Below are 18,862 nucleotides of genomic sequence, written 5' to 3'. Positions count from 1 at the left end.
GTCGGCTGTAGTCGGCGGACAAAATTCTTGTGCTGTCTTTGCACTTTTCAACAGACACCGACAGCCCGGGGACAAAAGACGGCCGATCGTTCGCTGACGATCGGTACGTGTGTACGGGCCTTTAGATGCCTGAAGATGTTAATTGCTGTCAGATCACCAGGGCAGAGATGTTAAAATGACATTTATATGTGAGTAACAGATGGTGCCAGAGGTCTCCAACTAGATTTTGGAAAGGTTTTTCCAGTTTGACATAGATGGCCCTTTTACATTCAAAAAATGTTTATTGTTTCAACACAAAGAGTATCACACAGCAGTAACAATATCATGTAGTTTTTATTAAACCAAAAACAGAAAAGGAAAAACAAAAAATGTAAATTTCCAAAACAGAGAGATATGTGCATTAACATACTCAGAAAAAGTTTGACAACTCCAGCTAATCCTCTATGAGGAAGACATTCTATGTACAGTCTGAGGTGACATATAAATCAGGCAGCCACCATCAATAGTACTAAAATAAAAACTTCATAGAAAACCCAAGAGGGAAGAAAGTAGAGAGAATGAGAAAGATTGAAGTAAGGAGAGGAAAATAAAAAAAAAGGAAGGAGAGAAAAGATAAAGAAGGGAGACAGTGGTAGGGGAAGATGATCCCCAAGATGCAGGGATAGCTAGGTCGGAGGTATAAATAAACTGGGAGGGGAAGAGCCTGGAGGCTGCATAGGACCAGGGAGAACCTTCACAGACATATTAGGGACCATGGATTTTCAACCAGGGTTCCATGGAACCCTAGGGTTCCTCCAGAGGTTGCTAGAGGTTCCTTGACTGATGAGCAATTTCTGCCTCTCAGATAAGTTACCACTAAAACCATTGATCTTTTTAGCTATCTGTAAGGGAGTAATTGTTCCCAATGTTCACAAGTGTAAGGAACGTTTTTCCCACTGACCTTCAAACTATTGTATCACAAGTTGTAGATAAAGTACATTTTAGCAACGGTTCCCTGAGACCAGAAGGCTATTTCAATGGCTCCTCTTTGTTGAAAATGTTGAGAAAGGCCGTAGACACACTGGAACAGTAACAGGTATATTTCTGCAATGAGCATTACAGGTTGCACATCTTCGGTTCGTTGAAGCTTGTTCACTACACCTGATGATATTCATGTTTCAGATGACATCATTGTCAGGGCCAGTTGAGCACCAGACATAAAATGACTACCTGATACTGAAAAAACTGCCTGGGTAATGATAAATCAGTCTAACACCCATACTTAGTTTTATCCAAGTCTTGAAATAAGACCCATGGTTAACTTTATCCCTGTCTCTTAAACATTGCTTTTCTGTATTCCTCACCATTTCACCCTCAGATGTCATATTAGTAGTTTATGAAACACAACTGTCATATAAGCATTGTTTAAAGATACTGGCAGGAAAGGAAACCTGCTAGCTCATCTATTTTGTTTATACCGGACTAAAAAGGATCAAAGTAGCAATTAAGTTGCAGGCTTAAGGATCTTTCACATCCTGAGATTTTCCATAAGGCAGCGACTCTTGTTCTTTCTTGCCTAATGGGTTTTTGAATATGAACAAAGAAGTGCCAATCTGTTTAGCATTTGATCTGCTCTTCTGAATATTTGAAGAATTTCATGGATCACTGGCTAATGTATTTATCTATTCCCAATATTTCATTTAAAGGAACCTTTTCAAAGCTGCAATTATGGCTCCGGGCACAGCAAATAATGTGTGCAAATTCAGCAAGGTCTCATCTTGTGTCTTAAGAACTCTGATACAAAAACAGAAGTGAAGAATGGCTGATCAGGAGATTTGACTCAGAATGAATAAACAGGATTTCAAATACAATGATAATAAATATAAAAATCAGGACAACGGTTCAAAACATGCCAGACAACCAAACTTGTTTAATAGGGCAATGCAGAGAGCAGTAACAGATAGCACTGAAAGTTGATAACTGGTTTCTTTAGGTCACATTATAAGTATTGCCAACTTATACCATTTTGCTTAAAAAAAAAAAAAAAAACCAGCTTATTTGTAATGCATACAGGTGCATCTTAAAAAAAATTGAATATTAACAGCAAGTTATTATATTTCAATAGTTCAATTCAAAAAGTGAAACTCGTTTATTATTTAGATTCATTACACACCGAGTGATATATTTCAAGCATTTCTTTCTAATGATTTTGATGACTATGGCTTACAGTTAGGGAAAACCCAAAATTCAGTATCTCAGAAAATCAGAATATTGTGAGTAAGTTCAATATTGTAGACACACTAAAATCAGCTAATTAACTCAAAACACCTGTAAAGGTTTCATTAGCCTTTAAATGGTTCAGTAGGTTACACAATCATGGGGAAGACTGCTGACTTAATAATTGTCCAGAAATTTCAGAATTGTCCAGAAAACAGTCTACGCAAGGAGGGTAAGTCCTAAAAGGTCATTGCTAAAGATGCTGGCTGTTCACAGAGTGCTGTATCGAAGCATATTATTGAAAAGTTGAAAAGAAGGAAAAATGTTGATAGAAAAATGTGCACAAGCAACAGGAATAACCGCAGCCTTGAGAGGATTGTGAAGCAAAGACCATTCAATAATTTGGAGGAGATTCACAAGGAGTGGACTACGGCTGGTGTCAGTGCTTCAAGAGCCACCACACACAGACGTATCCTTGAAACGGGCTACAATTGTCACATTCCTTGTGTCAAACCAGTCCTGAACCAAGTCAAAAGCATCTTACCTGGGCTCAGGAAAAAAAAAGACTGGACTGTTGCTCAGTGATCCAAAGTCCTCTTTTCGGATGAAAGTAAATTTTGCATTTAATTTGGAAATCAAGGTCCCAGAGTCTGGAGGGAGAGTGGAGATGCACAGAATCCAAGTTGCATGAAGTCCAGTGTGACATTTCCACAGTCAGTGATGATTTGGGGAGCCATATCATCTGCTGGTCCTGGTCCACTGTGTTTTATCAAGTCCAAAGTCAGCGCAGCCCTCTACCAGGAAATTCTAGAGCATTTTTAATGCTTCCTTCTGCTGACCAGATTTATGGAGATGCTGATTTCATTTTCTAGCAGGACTTAGCACTGCCAAAAGTACCAAATACCTGATTTAATGATCATGGTATCACTGTGCTTGACTGGCCAGCAAACTTGCCTCACCTAAACCCCATAAAGAATCTGTGGGGTATTGTCAAGAGGAAGATGAGAGACACCAGATCCAACAATGCAGACGAGCTGAAGGTCGCTATCAAAGCAACCTGGGCTTCCATAACACCTCAGCAGTGCCACAGGCTGATTGCCTCTATGCCAAGTCGCATTGATGCAGCAATTAATGGAAAAGGAGCCCCGACAAAGTATTGAGTGCATACTATACTGTACATGGGACATATTTTTCAGTAAGCCATCATTTCTGTACTAAACATCCTTTTTTATTGGTCTTATATAATATTCTACTTTTCGGAGATACTGAATTTTGGTTTCACTAGCTGTAAGCCATAATCATCAAAATGAAAAGAAAGAAATGCTTGAAATATATCACTCTGTGTATAACGCATCTATATAAAATATATAAGTTTCACTTTTTGAATTAAATTACTTAAATACATTGACTTTTTGATGATATTCAAATTTTTTGAGATGCACCTGTTTGTGTTGTTAAGCATATAAAGCTGCAAGGGGATGCAGGATGAATTACATGCATCATGTATAAAAATATGAACTATAAGTTAGTCATGACCAGAAATACTTATATAGTGCTGGTGTTGTATGAAAAAAAAATCACAAATAATGAGGCCTTGCTGATCTGCTTTCTGTGTCATGGAAAAAAACCTTGCAGTTGATATAACACCAGGCATCTACCAGCCCACATACCTTCAGCAGGCTTCTAAATCCTCTTGTAATGGCCAATTGTCAGAGTGTTCCAACAGGAAAAGATTTGGCACTTCCATGCCTCAACCACAGGAGAAGAAGGAGAAGAAGAAAAGGGACTATTAGACTAGTTTTTACATTTTAGAATTGGGTACCTTGTGACTGTAAACAGTTTTAAAGGGCGTCTTGATTGAATAAAGGTTAAGAAACACTGCCTTGGAGAACCAATAAACACTGGTTGCTTTTTTTTTTGCAGAGGATTGTTGTTTTCTGAAATCTCATTGCGTTTTTTTATAATTTTTATGGTCAAATTAGAATCAAGAAATGCTTAGTGGAGTTCTTTCCTTAATGACTAAAATTCAACACCTCTGAGTTATATAAATTCCTTAAAGAAGTTGTGTGTGAATTTATTGCAGGAAACTATAGATTAGTGATTAGCACATCAAGGTGGCAGTGGCAATTACATGAGTGACAGGCAATCTATAGAATGGATCAGCACCCATGAATCAAGTCAGTAGTGAAATGATAAGTTGTGTACTTGGCAATGATGGTTAAGCATACAAAATGGCTTTTGCCTCTGCTTACGTTCACTTTTAAAACAGAGGATTGACAGAAAAGACACTGGGGTTGAATAACTAAACACATATGCTATGAGAAAACTTCCTTTGAAAAGTGAAATTTCCCTTGCATAATTAACCTATTTGCATTTTGTAAATCAACCCACTTTATCCATTCCTTCTAATATCTTTTCATTTGGTATTTGGTAAAATGACAGCTCCGCCATTGCTTACTTTAAAACTGAACTCTAGGCAGATATAAAATAAAACACCACTCAATATATATATAAATAATTTGTATACTTTTTAATAATAATTCAAGCTATTTTTATATAAAACTACTGTAAGTCCCTAAAAATGCCTTAATATCAGCCTCATGCCATACCATACAGCAGTACAACATGTGCTGATAGGAAAAGAGAACAGAGTGAGTAGAGCTGGTGACTTATCAATGTGTTACTCCTCCTTAATTGCCCAATCAGAAAGCTGCCTTAACACTAGTACAGAAAGTGGTGTGGTGCCTCCACCTGGCTTTGCTGTCTGGTAGAGGTGAATGAATCACAAAAGTGCAAATCCATGGCAGCTAAATGAGCTGATGTGTTTTTCAGTTGGATATTTAGGTGTGTCCCCAGAGTTCAGCTTTAATAAGTCTTTTCTTCCGTTTTCAAGGTACTATTATCTTGCCTTCAGAGCACATCAAAATCCCCCTGCCACAAAAGAGAGTTGTGCTGCCATTCTAGAGAAGGCCAGGCTTGAAAACTGGGTTCTTGGAAAAAGTAAGGTAAGGCTATAAAATATTCTGGCAATCCCGATGGTTTCGTTTCCCAGAACATGAAGATGGGTTTAATTTCATGTACATAGAACTTTACTGAACTAATATTTATTGGGGTTATTTTTACTCTGGAAAGTAAATGTTCGCTTAGCTTAGTGAATAAGGTGCATCTATTTTCTCAATAGTCATCCAATTTCTACAAGAAATAACCCTGTTTTTTAATTGTCCTTGATGCGTTTGAATTTTCCAAAGCTGGCCATACGAATTTGGGATATTTCCCTTTAAGCCCTGTGGGTTGAACAAGTGAAATCCATCGATTTCGATCTTCAATTTTGAATGCTGTATTGTCTGCCTTATTACTTGCTCATAAAAAAAAAATCATCTATTTCCCCATCCATGCTAGGCAGCATTTAAAGGTGAAATCTCAGCATCTGGCTATTGTATTTAGCAGCTCCTGCTCTAGTGGCTGCTAAATACTCAAACAGTGATTGCATCTGATTGGATGAAAGCACTGTTTGAGAAATTTTAGAGTGACTCCTTCAACAAAACATTTTGGGGTGCCACCATGTCTTTCCACAAATTTTGGCTTGTTCAGCAGGAATCGGACAAAATTGAAATAGTGTATAGCCAACTTAAGTGAACGTCTTTGATTTGTGAGATCTACAGGCTCTGCCATGATTGACTTCCTAAAAATGCTGGTTGCCTGGCTGTCAGTCTGACAAGGTAAAAGTTGGCGCATAACACATACCTAGATAGCATCAAAGGGGTTAAATTTCATGCATAGTCACTAGTAGGTATAGATAAAATGGAGGAGATGAAGGGAATAGATGACTCCCAGGGCTGGATCTGCTGCAGAGAAAAGTCGACTCTGTAATTCAAAGATGAAAACAAAAAGCGGAGCGCCTCTAAGTGAAGTCTGGCTTTAATATTTCCAGAGTTGGCGACCTGTGGCAAGTCAGGATAACTAGGCAGGCTGATAACATTGCTTGAGATTTCAGTTTAGTACTCAGGAAGTTACAAGGACACTGGAGTTCTGTAAGGATCAACAGATATTATTCTGTACTTGCAGAAAACGTATAAAGCCTTAAAAAAGGAACCTAACGATGCCACACGTCTAAGGGCTCTTTCACACGGCTGCTCCGCTGTTTTTCTCCGCTGCGGGACTTTTTTTTTTTCACGGAGCGGATGACATTTGTGTCATCCGCTCCGTATGTCCGCATATCATCCCATCCGTTTGCGGATGATATGCGGACATAATGTAAGTCTATGGGCATTGCGGATGTCAGCGGATGACACCGCTGACTTTCGATTTTCCTTCCTTTCCGTTTTTTGAACGGAGGAAAAATAGGGTTCTGTTCCGTTCCAAAAAACGGAACAGAACTGAAAGGAAGAAAATCGGATGTCAGCGGATGGTATTCCGCTGACATCCGCAATGCCATTGACTTACATTATGTCCGTAAATCATCCGCAAAAAAAATAGGATGATTTGCAGACATACGGAGCGCCCGTGTGAAAGGGCCCTAAGGGTTGGTTAGGTGTAGTATGTTACATTTTTGTTACATAGCAGTGCTCCACAATGGTTGTGCCTTACTTTTTTTTATCTCTCTCAGTGGAAGTCAACCAGTTAGGTCAACAGTTGTTCAGCAAAGTTACATTTCCATCTGCTTGACATGCTGAAATCTACAGGATGAATCATCTCCATATCTGATTATATAAAACAGAAATAGGTACTGCATATGGTACAGCAAGAAACGGAGTATAATCCTCAGAATTCACTTGAAGGTGAACAATAATTCATCAAAATATTTCTGAGACTCACACTTGCCCAGCCACAAGGACACAAGCCTGGATATTCTAGACGTGGTTTTAGGTTACACCTATTCTGACCCTCTTGATCTTGACCTTCTGACCCTTTTTGTACTGGCCTGGCTTTAGCAAATTGAAATCAGATTGTTTGGTGTGGATTATAATACTTTGCATGTAGCTACTTGTGCGGTTTATTGTATCAGCCAACTAAACTATAGTAGAAGGATTATCGCATTAACAAAAAAAACAACAGAAGTACTCTGGAAGGGAATAACGGTGTTTTGAAAAGGAGAAAAAGAACTATCAGTGTCCAAAAAAGTATCTTAACCTCCCTGGCGGTATGATTATTTCAGATTTTAGGTGCTGAAAGCGGTAAAATTATTTTGCATGTAATTCTTAAGGATGAGCAGCCCAAACCAACTATTTACATATGATTTTTTTTTTTACTGTGCGTTCTTCTTTATAACATCTCGGGTATGATAAAGTCTGAAACACAAAATCATAAATTATAATATAATAAAAAACTATAAATAAGTTAAAGTGTATATATATATATATATATGTTATATATATATATATATATATATATATACAGTATATATATATATATATATATATATATATATATATATATATATATATATATATATATATACGAATACACACATATATATATATATATATATATATATATATATATATATATATATGTGTGTATATATATATATATATATATATATATATATATATATATATATATATATATATATATACATAAAGTACAGTAAAACTGCAGGCAAGGGCACTGGGGGGCAAACTAAGGTCAATTTATTTTATTTAGTAATGTAATCCAATAGGATTACAATATATCAGTGTGTCACAGTTCTTCCCAGCAGACTGCCACAGTAACAGAATTACTGATTCTATTGTTTTCCCAGGGGGTGGGCAGGGCATTCCTCTGGCTGCACACAGCCCTGCAGCAGAGCCCTAAGCTTGCCATAAATGGTTCTGTTTTTTTTGTTTAGCCAGCTGGCTTAACCAGTTCAGGTACGCCCTATAGCAGTTTTACTGCTACAGGGCGGGATCTGTGCGCCAGATCACGTATATATACATGATCCAATACTTCCAGGTATGGGGCGCGTTAAGGCGCACCACTCGTGGGCTCATGCTGTATGTAATCACTGGATTCGGTGTCCGGCAGCACCCACCAATTGTGAAAAAAAGATACAGAATTGTGATCTGTCTATGTAAACAAGGCAGATTGCCATTCTGACAGAAAGGAAGGGATGGAATGTGTGTCCCTGTAAAGCAGGGAATAAATTTAATCTCTTCCCCTAGTAAAAGCTCCTCCCACAGTAAAGTAAAACACTGGCTAGGCACACAGTTAACCCTTTGATCACCCCAGAATTGCCTTACTGGAGCCAATTGGAGAGTACTGCCCACATCCCTATGTAAACAACAATACAGAAGAATTCCCTCTAATTGGGATTTTAAGGGGCAAAAGTTGCTGAAGTATAGGGACATCACCCCAGATGTTTAAACCCCTTCCCAGCCAGTGTCATTAGTACAGTGACAGTGCATATTTATAGCACTGATCACTGTTTTAGTGTCACTGGTCCCTTAAAAGTGTAAAAAATGTCATAAGTGTCAGAATGTCGGCCGCAATGTGGCAGTCCCGCTAGAAGTCGCTGATCACTGGAATTACTAATAATTAAATAAAAATATCCCATAGTTTGTAGACGCTATAACTTTTCAGCAAATCAATCAATATACTACTGGGATTTTTTTTTTAACCAAAAATAGGTAGCAGAATACATACTGGCCTAAATTGATGAAGAAATTTGATTTTTGTTTTGCAGTTTTTATTTTATTGGATTTTTTTTTTATTGTCAGTCTTTTTTTTTTTTTTATAGCGCAACAGTTTGCATCTGTGACCCAATAGGAAAATTTCCCTTTGCTTCCTGCCCTTTAGCCACAATGAATTGAGGAAGTGTCTTTAACCTTTTCGCTGCCAGAGCTGTTTTTGCACACATGCTTAAAAAATCATTTTAGGCCTTAAGATTACATAAAACTCCCAAAATATTATATAAAAGCAGACACCCTAGAGCAGTGATGGTGAACCTTGGCACCCTAGATGTTTTGGAACTACATTTCCCATGATGCTCATACACTGCAATGTAGTTGAGCATCATGGGAAATGTAGTTCCAAAACATCTGGGGTGCCAAGGTTCGCCATCACTGCCCTAGAGTATAAAATAGTGGTAGTTCCAATTTTTTATGTCACTGCAAAAGTCTGGGAAACACAAAATTTCAGTAAAAAAATACACTAAAGGTAATAATTATAGGGCACACAAAAACAATAAATTACCCAATTTTTTTGTAAAATATAAAAGATGTAGTTGCACTGAGTAAATAGATTCCCAGCATGTCAAACCTTAAATTTACGTGCGCCGTGAACTGGTGACAAACTTCAGTCAGCCATCAGTTTAGCAATATGGAGGAGGTCTGGGGCTAGAAATATTGCTCTCACTCCGATGTACGGGGGGATATCTAACATATGTATTGCAATCTGCGTTTTTATGTGCAGGTCCCCTGAAGCGCGCATTTACATTTTTATGGGCTTCAAAAAAAATTTTAGATGGGGGATTTTATGTGCTTGGGTGTAACTTTCAGTTTTTACAATTTAAAAAAAAACTTTTTTTTACTTAAAGCATAACTCCACTTTTGTTGAGAAAAAACATCCCCCTCTGGGTGGTCTGTGTACATTACAAGGATTGTAACAAACTTTGTTGCAGATTCCTACCTTTTGTTATTCTGAGGAAATCACTGTTTGTTCCTCTGTGCCTCTGTGCTGAGTGGGTCAAATGGGAGTGTGTTCATAATTATCTATCAGCTGTGGCAGCTGCAGAGCACTAATGGGGCTGCATCCATTTAGACGTGTTCCTATTGGGAGTATCTCACCAAAAATGACATTTTTATTGCAGGGGATGCCAGAAATCTGACTTGTATCTTAGTGCACAGTTCTGGGAAAATTGGTGAGACAATCACACAAGCAGGAAATAATGTTTCTGGGGTGTGGTCAGTACATATTCTGTGTACAGAACAGCTCCGGATAGCCATATTACATTGCATTTTCAGAAAATAACAACATCTGCAGATTGAGAAGGAAAGGTCATTTATTATAATATTCAATTACAATATGATTTGTGTCGCAATTGTATACGCTATAATGTTTTTTCTTTATTTGCTATTTTTTCCCCCCACGAAAGTGGAGTTACTCTTTAAGTTTGTATACTGTATCTGTGGTTGTTTTATAAAAAAAACAAAGATTTGCAGTTGTGTTTCACAGCATTTCTTTCTGTTGAAGGTGTTCTTGAAATATTATCATGTAGAACAGTTAAATCTCCTCTTGAGAGAAGTCATTGGACGAGTAGTGGTGATGCAAGCCTATACCAAAGGATGGCTTGGAGCAAGGAGATACAAGAAAGTTAAAGAGAAAAGGAATAAGAGCGCTACCTGCATTCAAGCTGGTAAATATTGCACTGTTACACCTTGACATAAAACAAAACTAGAATAAGAAGGACCCAGTGACTGATACATAAGTGCCCTGTATAAAAAATATAATTATAGCCCCAATCATACCATTACAGTCACTCAGTGGCCACCTGGCTACTATTTGTTTCTGTTCTACATTTTCTACTTTGCTTCTCACTTACTTCTCCATCTGGAAAAATGGATGTGGAATTCCTCTCAAAGCACCCTCTGCCCCTCCAACCCTGAGGCTGGGTTCACACTTATGCGATGCCAGACATTGCATGTGATTCACACCGCATTGCTGTGCACATCACATGCGATGTCTGTGCGATGCAAATTCAGCCATACAGTTTGTATGGTTAAATTGCTTCGCATTCAGACCAAAATGGTGCAGGACCCTTTTTCTGGTCCGCAATAGAATCATTTTCCCGGATTCCCATCTGATTTCACAGTTCACACTGCGTCTGTGAACCAATTTAGGGGTGTCATTAACTTTACATTGACACCTGCAGCGATTTGCAGAGAACAGTGTGAACTGCCTGCGAGTCAGATGTGATATGGCAACCCGTGTGAACCCAGCCTGAAGGGTATGTAAGCTGGTATTAGTATAGCAGTGATGCCAATGGATATGAAAAAAAGCTGACCATTGTAAGCACCCCAGAAGTGGTAAAGTGTTATATGGTTTGTCCCAACCACAGTAATTCTCACTTTTCTTGGATTAGGTTGGTCCTGCATGTAAATGAGATTAATGTTTTTATGAAAGGCATGTGAAAGGCATGTGAAATAAAACAAAAGCAATGAATATACCAAATACTATTGTAGCACCCTACATGGTAGGTGCTAGGTAAAAGTATAGTGGGCCTTGGCTGCCTAACAGCAAGGCCATGATTTTCAGCCGGGCTGTCATGTCTCCCAGGTGTGGTTACTGAAAGGGGACTCTCCCCACTGCCTCCATGAGAGGATTCTTATTGGGTAGTGGAGGAAAACCAATCAGAGGCACATTCAGGCCTGTATCTACCCCAGAAGGCAGATTCTGCTGCAGAGGATTCTGGGAGTGGGTATAAGTTTGAAGGGAGCGCATGACGCAGCGTCTTTGGCGGGAAGCAGAGTCCCAGGAGGGAGAGTGCGGCTGTCTCTCCTCCTGTCAGAAGGATCGGGTGTCTCGGGTGGTCTGCCTGAGAATCCAGAGAGAGAGCTGAGCTGAGCGGAGCTGCAGAGAGGATTCGGTGTTGCCGAGGACCAGTAGAGAAAGAGGGGTTCAGTTCCAGGAAAGCATTCCAAGTTCGTGAGTACTGTGAACTGCCCCTAGGGGTCTGCCCAGCTTAAAGGAGACCACTCCGGTGAGGGTCCCTGGGATCCAGGAGCTAGCTAGCGGTAAAGGGGGTGCCTAGTGAGAGGACACTGAAGTATCAGAGGGGATGCCTAGTGAGTGGACCCTGAAAGTGTAAAGGGGGCGCCAGCGGTTGGGCCCTGAAGAGTTAGGTGTATAGCGTGCAGTGTGCAGTGTTAAGGGTTGCAGCAACACAAGCAGTTACAAGGAGCTACCTCAGTCAGTGAAGGGCTGGAGGGAGCGGTTCATTGGACTTTTGAGCTAAACAGAGTGTCAAGAGTCAAGTGTCACTACAGTCCGGGATCTTCTGAGTTAAAGTCGAAGTTCTAGCACAGTTCAGCCAAACAGTATCTCCAAGCGCCAGGAAGCGTTGGTCGGCATTGAGCTGGTGTCAAAACAGCGCCAACAGGCATTTTTCTTGATCCAGTTAAACCTAGTTGAGCCAAAGGAGTATCCCACTCATTCCCTTCTCCCATCCCCATTACAAAATAAACAAAACAAACCAAAGATGCCGGAATGGTCATTGTCTCCAATCTCACACTGGGGTATTCAACTTAAATGTGTTGGAAGTGTACCGGTAACAATGGCAGACTCATATCAGGCTCAATGCCTGGAAATATTGCTACACTATCATTACAGTTTATAAACATATACAGTTACGAGAATATAAGGGCCCTTTCACACGGGTGCTCTGTATGTCCGCAAATCATCCTATTTTTTTGCGGATGATTTACGGACATAATGTAAGTCAATGGCATTGCGGATGTCAGCGGAATACCATCCGCTGACATCCGATTTTCTTCCTTTCAGTTCTGTTTCGTTTTTTGGAACGGAACAGAACCCTATTTTTCCTCCGTTCAAAAAACGGAAAGGAAGGAAAATCGGATGTCAGCGGTGTCATCCGCTGACATCCGCAATGCCCATAGACTTACATTATGTCCGCATATCATCCGCAAACGGATGGGATGATATGCGGACATACGGAGCGGATGACACAAATGTCATCCGCTCCATGATAAAAAAAAAAAAAAAAGTCCCGCAGCGGAGCCAAACACCGGAGCGGCCGTGTGAAAGAAGCCTAATATGTTGCACTGCAGTGGGCATTTAAATGTGGTACCAGAAGTTCTTGATCTCCTGCACACATGTAAATAATTAGATGTATTTCATCGGATTGTTGTCAGCCACCAAGTTATCCCCCGCTTAGGCAGGTGAGTGGTACGTAAATTTGCTGCCCTAATGTCACTGGCATCCAGCTAGCCTGGTTGGATGGAGGCAGCTCCCATTTTTAATCATTTTTTTTATTATAATTATGTTAGTGACAAACACACTGCATTTCCTTTGCTTTCAAATGCTATTTTACAAAGTATTCAGAAATTTTGTTGTAAATGTGCAGGGAATGTGACATTCACTCCAATATAAATAGGGTACATTTTACAGTAACCACATTTTACCATCGAAATACTGATGTTGTTGAATGTCAGAGAATGTTTTTATCAGCTTGCGAATGTGTCATCAAATGTATCAGTAAATCACTACATAAATATGCCCTAATGGATCTCTATGTTATTGACTCTATTTTAAGGTGACCAAATTTTAAAAATGAAATCCCTCAACAACCTACGACCATGGCCACTTTTATTGTGGGTGGGGCAGGGGTCGGTATAACAGCGGAACATGATGCGTGCTACACCAAAATGTTGGGTGTGGCTAAATTGTGCTAACAGGGGGAGATCTCCCATAAAAAAGTCTAAACAAGCCGAGGGGTGAGGGTCCGGGTAGACCACATGATGTCAGCAGGTGACATCAACAATAACCCCACAGACAGCAGAGAGGCGGTACACTCCTCCTATCCTTCCTCTTGCTCCATTGCTGCTAAAATAGATTACCCTGCAGCCGCCCAGGCCTGAGATATCATTACTAAAGCTGTAAAAAATCAGGGATACATTCTTTTACCCGGGGAAGAAATCGGGGACACTTTTTTTCTCTCAGAACAGTCCTTTAAAATCAGGGACTATACTCTGAAACTGGATACGTCTGGTTACCCTACTTGATTTTCATTTTTGATCCCCTTTTTGTTAAGCCCTGTAGACTTGGGCCAAATATCGGTCGGAATTAGCCGGTAGAGTAGATACTGGCTGATGTTCAGGCCCGTGTGTGTACAGGTCCTTGTTTGCCAGAAACCAATCTCATGACCGGCTTCTGTCAAACAAGCTTATGGAACAACCAGCAACTGATCAGCATCGGATCCGCGCTTTTAGCCAATGGCTGCGAGCGCTGACCGGTGTGTTCTTGCGGAGGGGCAGTCCCCCCGTCAGAACACAATAGCATAGAATAGTTAGTACAGAGAACTCCTTGTGAGTGCTCAGTTTTTTATTCAGCCCACTGAGCTGAACGAAAAAGAAATTACCATGTGTACCAGGCTTTACTCTTAGACTTAGACTCTTAGACTGCACAGGACACACAGTGTGTCTATCCCTGGGATGGCTTAGTTGTTATACTGTATTAATTAAACGTTTTGTAAAGCTTTGGGCTTTTTTTCATAAAAACAAAAAGCATGCCTATACTTACCTGCTCTGTGCAATAGTTTTGCACAGAGCAGCCCTGATCCTCTTCTTCTGGGGTCCCCTGCCAGCGCTCCAGGCCCCTCCTCTTCATTGGATGCCCCCAGGGAAAGCCACTTTCCCTGGGGGTACCCATGTGTGATTGCTCCTGAGGACTCGGTATAATCAGCATTGAGAGCCAATTGCTATGCTATCAATCTTTCCAATGAGGAGAGAGACAGCGGCTGGACCCACTGCGCTCATGCACATCGTTGGATCAGATGGGCTCAGGTAAGGAAATGGGAGGTCTCGGGGGCAACTGCAGCACAGACGATTTTTCACCTTAATGCATAGAATACATTAAGCTGAAAAACTGTAAGGTTTTAGAACAGCTTTAAAAATTCTCTCTTGGCACATGAGCAGATGTGCTGAAGGACTCTTTCAGCCTTCAGAACACAGAAGAGACTTGCACCACATGAGCACACGTGGGGGATTTGCTACGCATGGGCAAACATGTAGAGATTTGGGGCCTACATCACTTCAGCATCTTTACGCATACATGGGAAAGTCCCGGCATGTGCTGCTCTTTGCAAAGTTCAAAAGTCCTGTGCCAAATCTGCCCACGCGTAGAATTCAGTGGTGTGTACACACCATTATAGGCTAAAGGAAGTGCAACATTATTCTCATGCAGCCAAAAGAAGTCAACAGCACTTACATTTTTTATATAACTGTGAGAGCCAGAAGCAAAAAACGTTGTTTTACTGGGTGAAGATTCACTTTTTATGAACTGCTATCTTGTTTTTATTTCTGCAAAAGTATGCCATTAGAATACCATGTACTTCTATGATCTTCCAGCATGGAGGGGATACGATACTCGGAAAAAATTCCAGGAAATAGGAAGCAGAAGAAATGGAGCAGCTACTGTTATTCAAGCAGGTAACAGAAATAGTCATTTAATGGTACACATTGTTATTCCAGGGTTATGGGAGATTTCCTGCGGCTAATTAAATAAGACCTCCACCTAGTCTAGCCTCTGTGTTAAACAAAATTAAACTTGTCATGCAGTATAAATCTAGTGCCCAGTACAATTCAGCAATCCGGCCATTTGTTTCTTATTCTCCGTCTTAGAATTGAACAGTTGCAATGTACAATGTTCACTTTGTGTATAATGCATATTGTTTTAGAAGAGGTGCACTGGAAAAATATGAACTTAAATTGTTCCCCTCAAGAGATACTGTTACTTTGCTCAGTCAGGGCAGGGTATCACAAGATAGTCCACCCCGCCAGACTAAGGCTGGATTCACACTTGAGCAGAGTGATTTTCAGATGTTTTCAGGCACTTTTATTTTAGCATTTTTGTGTGCATGTACAAGCATTTTAGAAGTGTTCAGACAACTAAATGTCCCAAGCGCTCACTCTATCGGGAATAGTAGGCGTGCTGCTCTCCTCAGATGGGGAAACTCCAAAGACTAAAAACACAAAAGAAAGGAGGTGCAAGCACCTAGTGCTTTACCCTTGGACACCTTCTAATAATTGTCTCACTGCTTGGATGCACTGCTGGCCAGTGCTTATTTTTAAACTTTGGTAAAAGTTAGGAGATAGGAAGTGATAATGTCCCCTTTGGGGAGATTTTGGTTCATACCTGCCTTGATGACCACAATGAAAGTCAGGGAAAAAAAATCAACCTGGTGGTTACAGAAACAGCAATTTAAAAAAATGACAAAGTTTCTAATCCTCCCCCACCCTTTAAAATAAATATGGCTGGAGTTGTGCTTTAATAGACGGAGAGCTGTTTGGCTTTCTGTAGCCAAATATGGAAACCCAACACTCATCAAATCTGCATAGCTGTGGGCTGTTTAGTTTAGCCGCAGAACCCCATTGAGAATGAATGTTTTTTCAATGGTGACCCTAGAGCAGGCATCACTAAATGGCAGACCGGGGTCCGGATCCGGACCCAGTTAATGTCTCATCCGGACCCCTGCGGTCCCACCCTTTAGAGTCGTTCTGCCCACAGCCATCACCACTGCCAGTCTCACAGAGCCAACAGCTGGAGGCAGGACAGCTATAGACAGAGGACAGGGGCTATCCAAGTTAACAAGCAGGTGATTGGTTGAGAGGATACAGGGCGGTCATCGCACAAACATGCGATTCGGACCTCTGCTGGAAGAATATTTTATTGACTGTACCTTTTGTAAATTTTAATTCAATACCCCTGCCCTAGAAGGTCCAGCAACTCCAAGCAGTGGTAACCTTAGACCTTCTTGACCACTGAAAAAGGAAATCTCTTTAAATTACAGAATAAAAGAATGTGCATGCCTGTTTTATTTTTGTACATAAACATTCGTTTAAACCCTTCTACCCAAGGAACTTAAGTTTGCTGCACTGGGGCAAAATACCATAGTTTCCAACTGTCTCTAGGGCCATACTGAGGATTCTAAAGCTTGCCCTTGGCAATCTGGCTCCTAGAAATGTCTTTGGTTTTCATTTCTGGTCTATTTCAGATCTCAAATGGGTTTCATCTCTTTGCTACCCCACAGACAATCAGACTACACACAAAAATCTCATTTTGGTTGGCTGGTTATCTAACTAACTTGACTAACTAATGCTGGCAAAACACTATATAAAAAATCGGCCGAAATTCAGTCATTTGGAAAGTTCTTTCGTTTTCCCAGCCAGTTAATTGGTAATCAGTTGGGATGTTTTTGAGCCAAAAAAACAAAGGACAGGTTGTGAAATTTTCTGCCGAACAAACAATAAATTGAAAGGTTAACGTGTTTCTCGTCCAAACTGTTTGCTCTAGGTATATGTGAAAAAACAAACAAAATTTATTTTTTATTTATGTCCATTGATTGATTTATCGGTCATTACATGATCATAGGCGTGCGCACAGGGTGTGCCGGGTGTGCCTGGGCACACCCTAATCACCTAGGGCACATTAGCATTATCGCTCTGTTTGCCAGTGAGGAGATGGGAAAGATCTCCCTCGGACCTGCTCTGCCATAAGAGAAGTGCCACACACTTCTATTTCACTTTGCCAGCAGGGAGAGTAATGTACCGGGGCCATATACATGTAGGCAAACACATGCATGTGTATTTAAACTTTGGGGTGCACACCCTAATGCAATAGGCTGCGCACACCTATGTACATGATGGCACTATTGTCTGCTCTCACGGCCGAGTGTTAGTTTTTTTCTAATATGAGTTTGAAGGATTTTTCGCATAGTGTATGGCCAGCATAACTGCTAACTTGAGTTGAATTCACAAAATTCAGGTTAATAAATATTCAGAGAAATATAGAGACTGCTCTATCCTGAAATGGAATGCTTTTACAAAATGTAACACTACAGTAAAATTTGACATTATAAAGTTGCACGTAAGCAATCTCGCTATTTCACAATGGTTTGGATGAAAAGCTGGTTATGGTTCATCTACTTTTGCGTTATACACCACGTTTCCCTGCATCAGATTTCCCACCAGCTCCAGGAACATTCTCGGGAAGATGTAGCGCCGTGTTTGAATCACTGAGCAGGAGACTTCATTTACATATTATCATTCATTGCCCGAGAACTAGGATGTTACTGTGACTCGTTCTTGTTAAGGAAATGGATTTGTGTATAACGGAAGAAGCGCTCGAGTTGTGCCCAGAGCAGAATATATGAGAGAATCTTAAAAGGCAATGAAATGCCTTTGTTGGGTGCCTGTAAAGGAATGTTTGTATAAAACGCTGCTTGTTTCATGCAGTGCAGAAAGATGTATACAGGAATGAAACACGTCTTGCTATAAATTTCAGAAAGATGGCTGCTGAAGCATGCTGACATTTGTTGTTCATTAAACATATTATTAATTACTGTTCATACATTGTGGTAACATTATCAGTTTTTAAAGCAGGTAATGCATGTCTCGTAAAAGAAGCTGCATTCCTCTATAATTCCTTAAAAGGGAAAACCTAGATTGTGATCAACTGACATCAGAATGCTTATACAGTGCAGCCGTAAAGTATTCACAGTGCTTCACTTTTTCCGCATTTTGATTTGTGACAGCCTTATTCCAAAATGGATTAAATTTATTATTTTCTTCAAAATTCTACAAACAATACCTCATAATGACAACGTGAAAGAAGTTTGTTTGAAATCTTTGCAAATTCAATAAAAATAAAATTTGAAAAAAATCCCATGTACATAAGTATTCACATCCTTTGACCTGACACTCAAGTGCATACTGTTTCCACTGATCATCCTAGAGATGTTTCTACAACTTGATTGGAGTCCATCTGTGGTAAATTCAGTTGATTGGACATGATTTGTAAAGGCACACACCTGTCTATATAAGTACCCACCGTTAACAGTGGATGTCAGAGCACAAACCAAGCCATGAAGTCCAAGGAACTGTCTGTAGACCTCCGAGACAGGATTGTATTGAGGCGCAGATCTGGGGAAGGGTACAGAAACATTTCTGCAGCA

At 40.2% G+C, this 18,862-nt stretch overlaps 1 protein-coding gene across 1 annotated transcript in view; it reads left to right on the top strand.

Annotated features, from left to right (window-relative positions):
- Nucleotides 1-18,862, top strand: part of MYO3B (myosin IIIB) — a 597,729-nt gene that overhangs the window by 423,604 nt on the left and 155,263 nt on the right. Inside the window, exons 27-29 of the mRNA XM_082260313.1 lie at nucleotides 5,090-5,201; nucleotides 10,366-10,528; nucleotides 15,258-15,338. Of these exons, the coding sequence (XP_082116439.1) occupies nucleotides 5,090-5,201; nucleotides 10,366-10,528; nucleotides 15,258-15,338 (356 nt within the window). The remainder of the gene's footprint in view (nucleotides 1-5,089; nucleotides 5,202-10,365; nucleotides 10,529-15,257; nucleotides 15,339-18,862) is intronic.

The sequence above is a fragment of the Pelophylax lessonae genome, assembly GCF_965119305.1.
Source record: "Pelophylax lessonae genome assembly, chromosome: 6".
Classification (NCBI taxonomy): Eukaryota; Metazoa; Chordata; class Amphibia; order Anura; family Ranidae; genus Pelophylax; species Pelophylax lessonae.
Note: the sequence above shows the minus strand (reverse complement) of the source record. Positions and strands in the feature narration are given on the sequence as shown.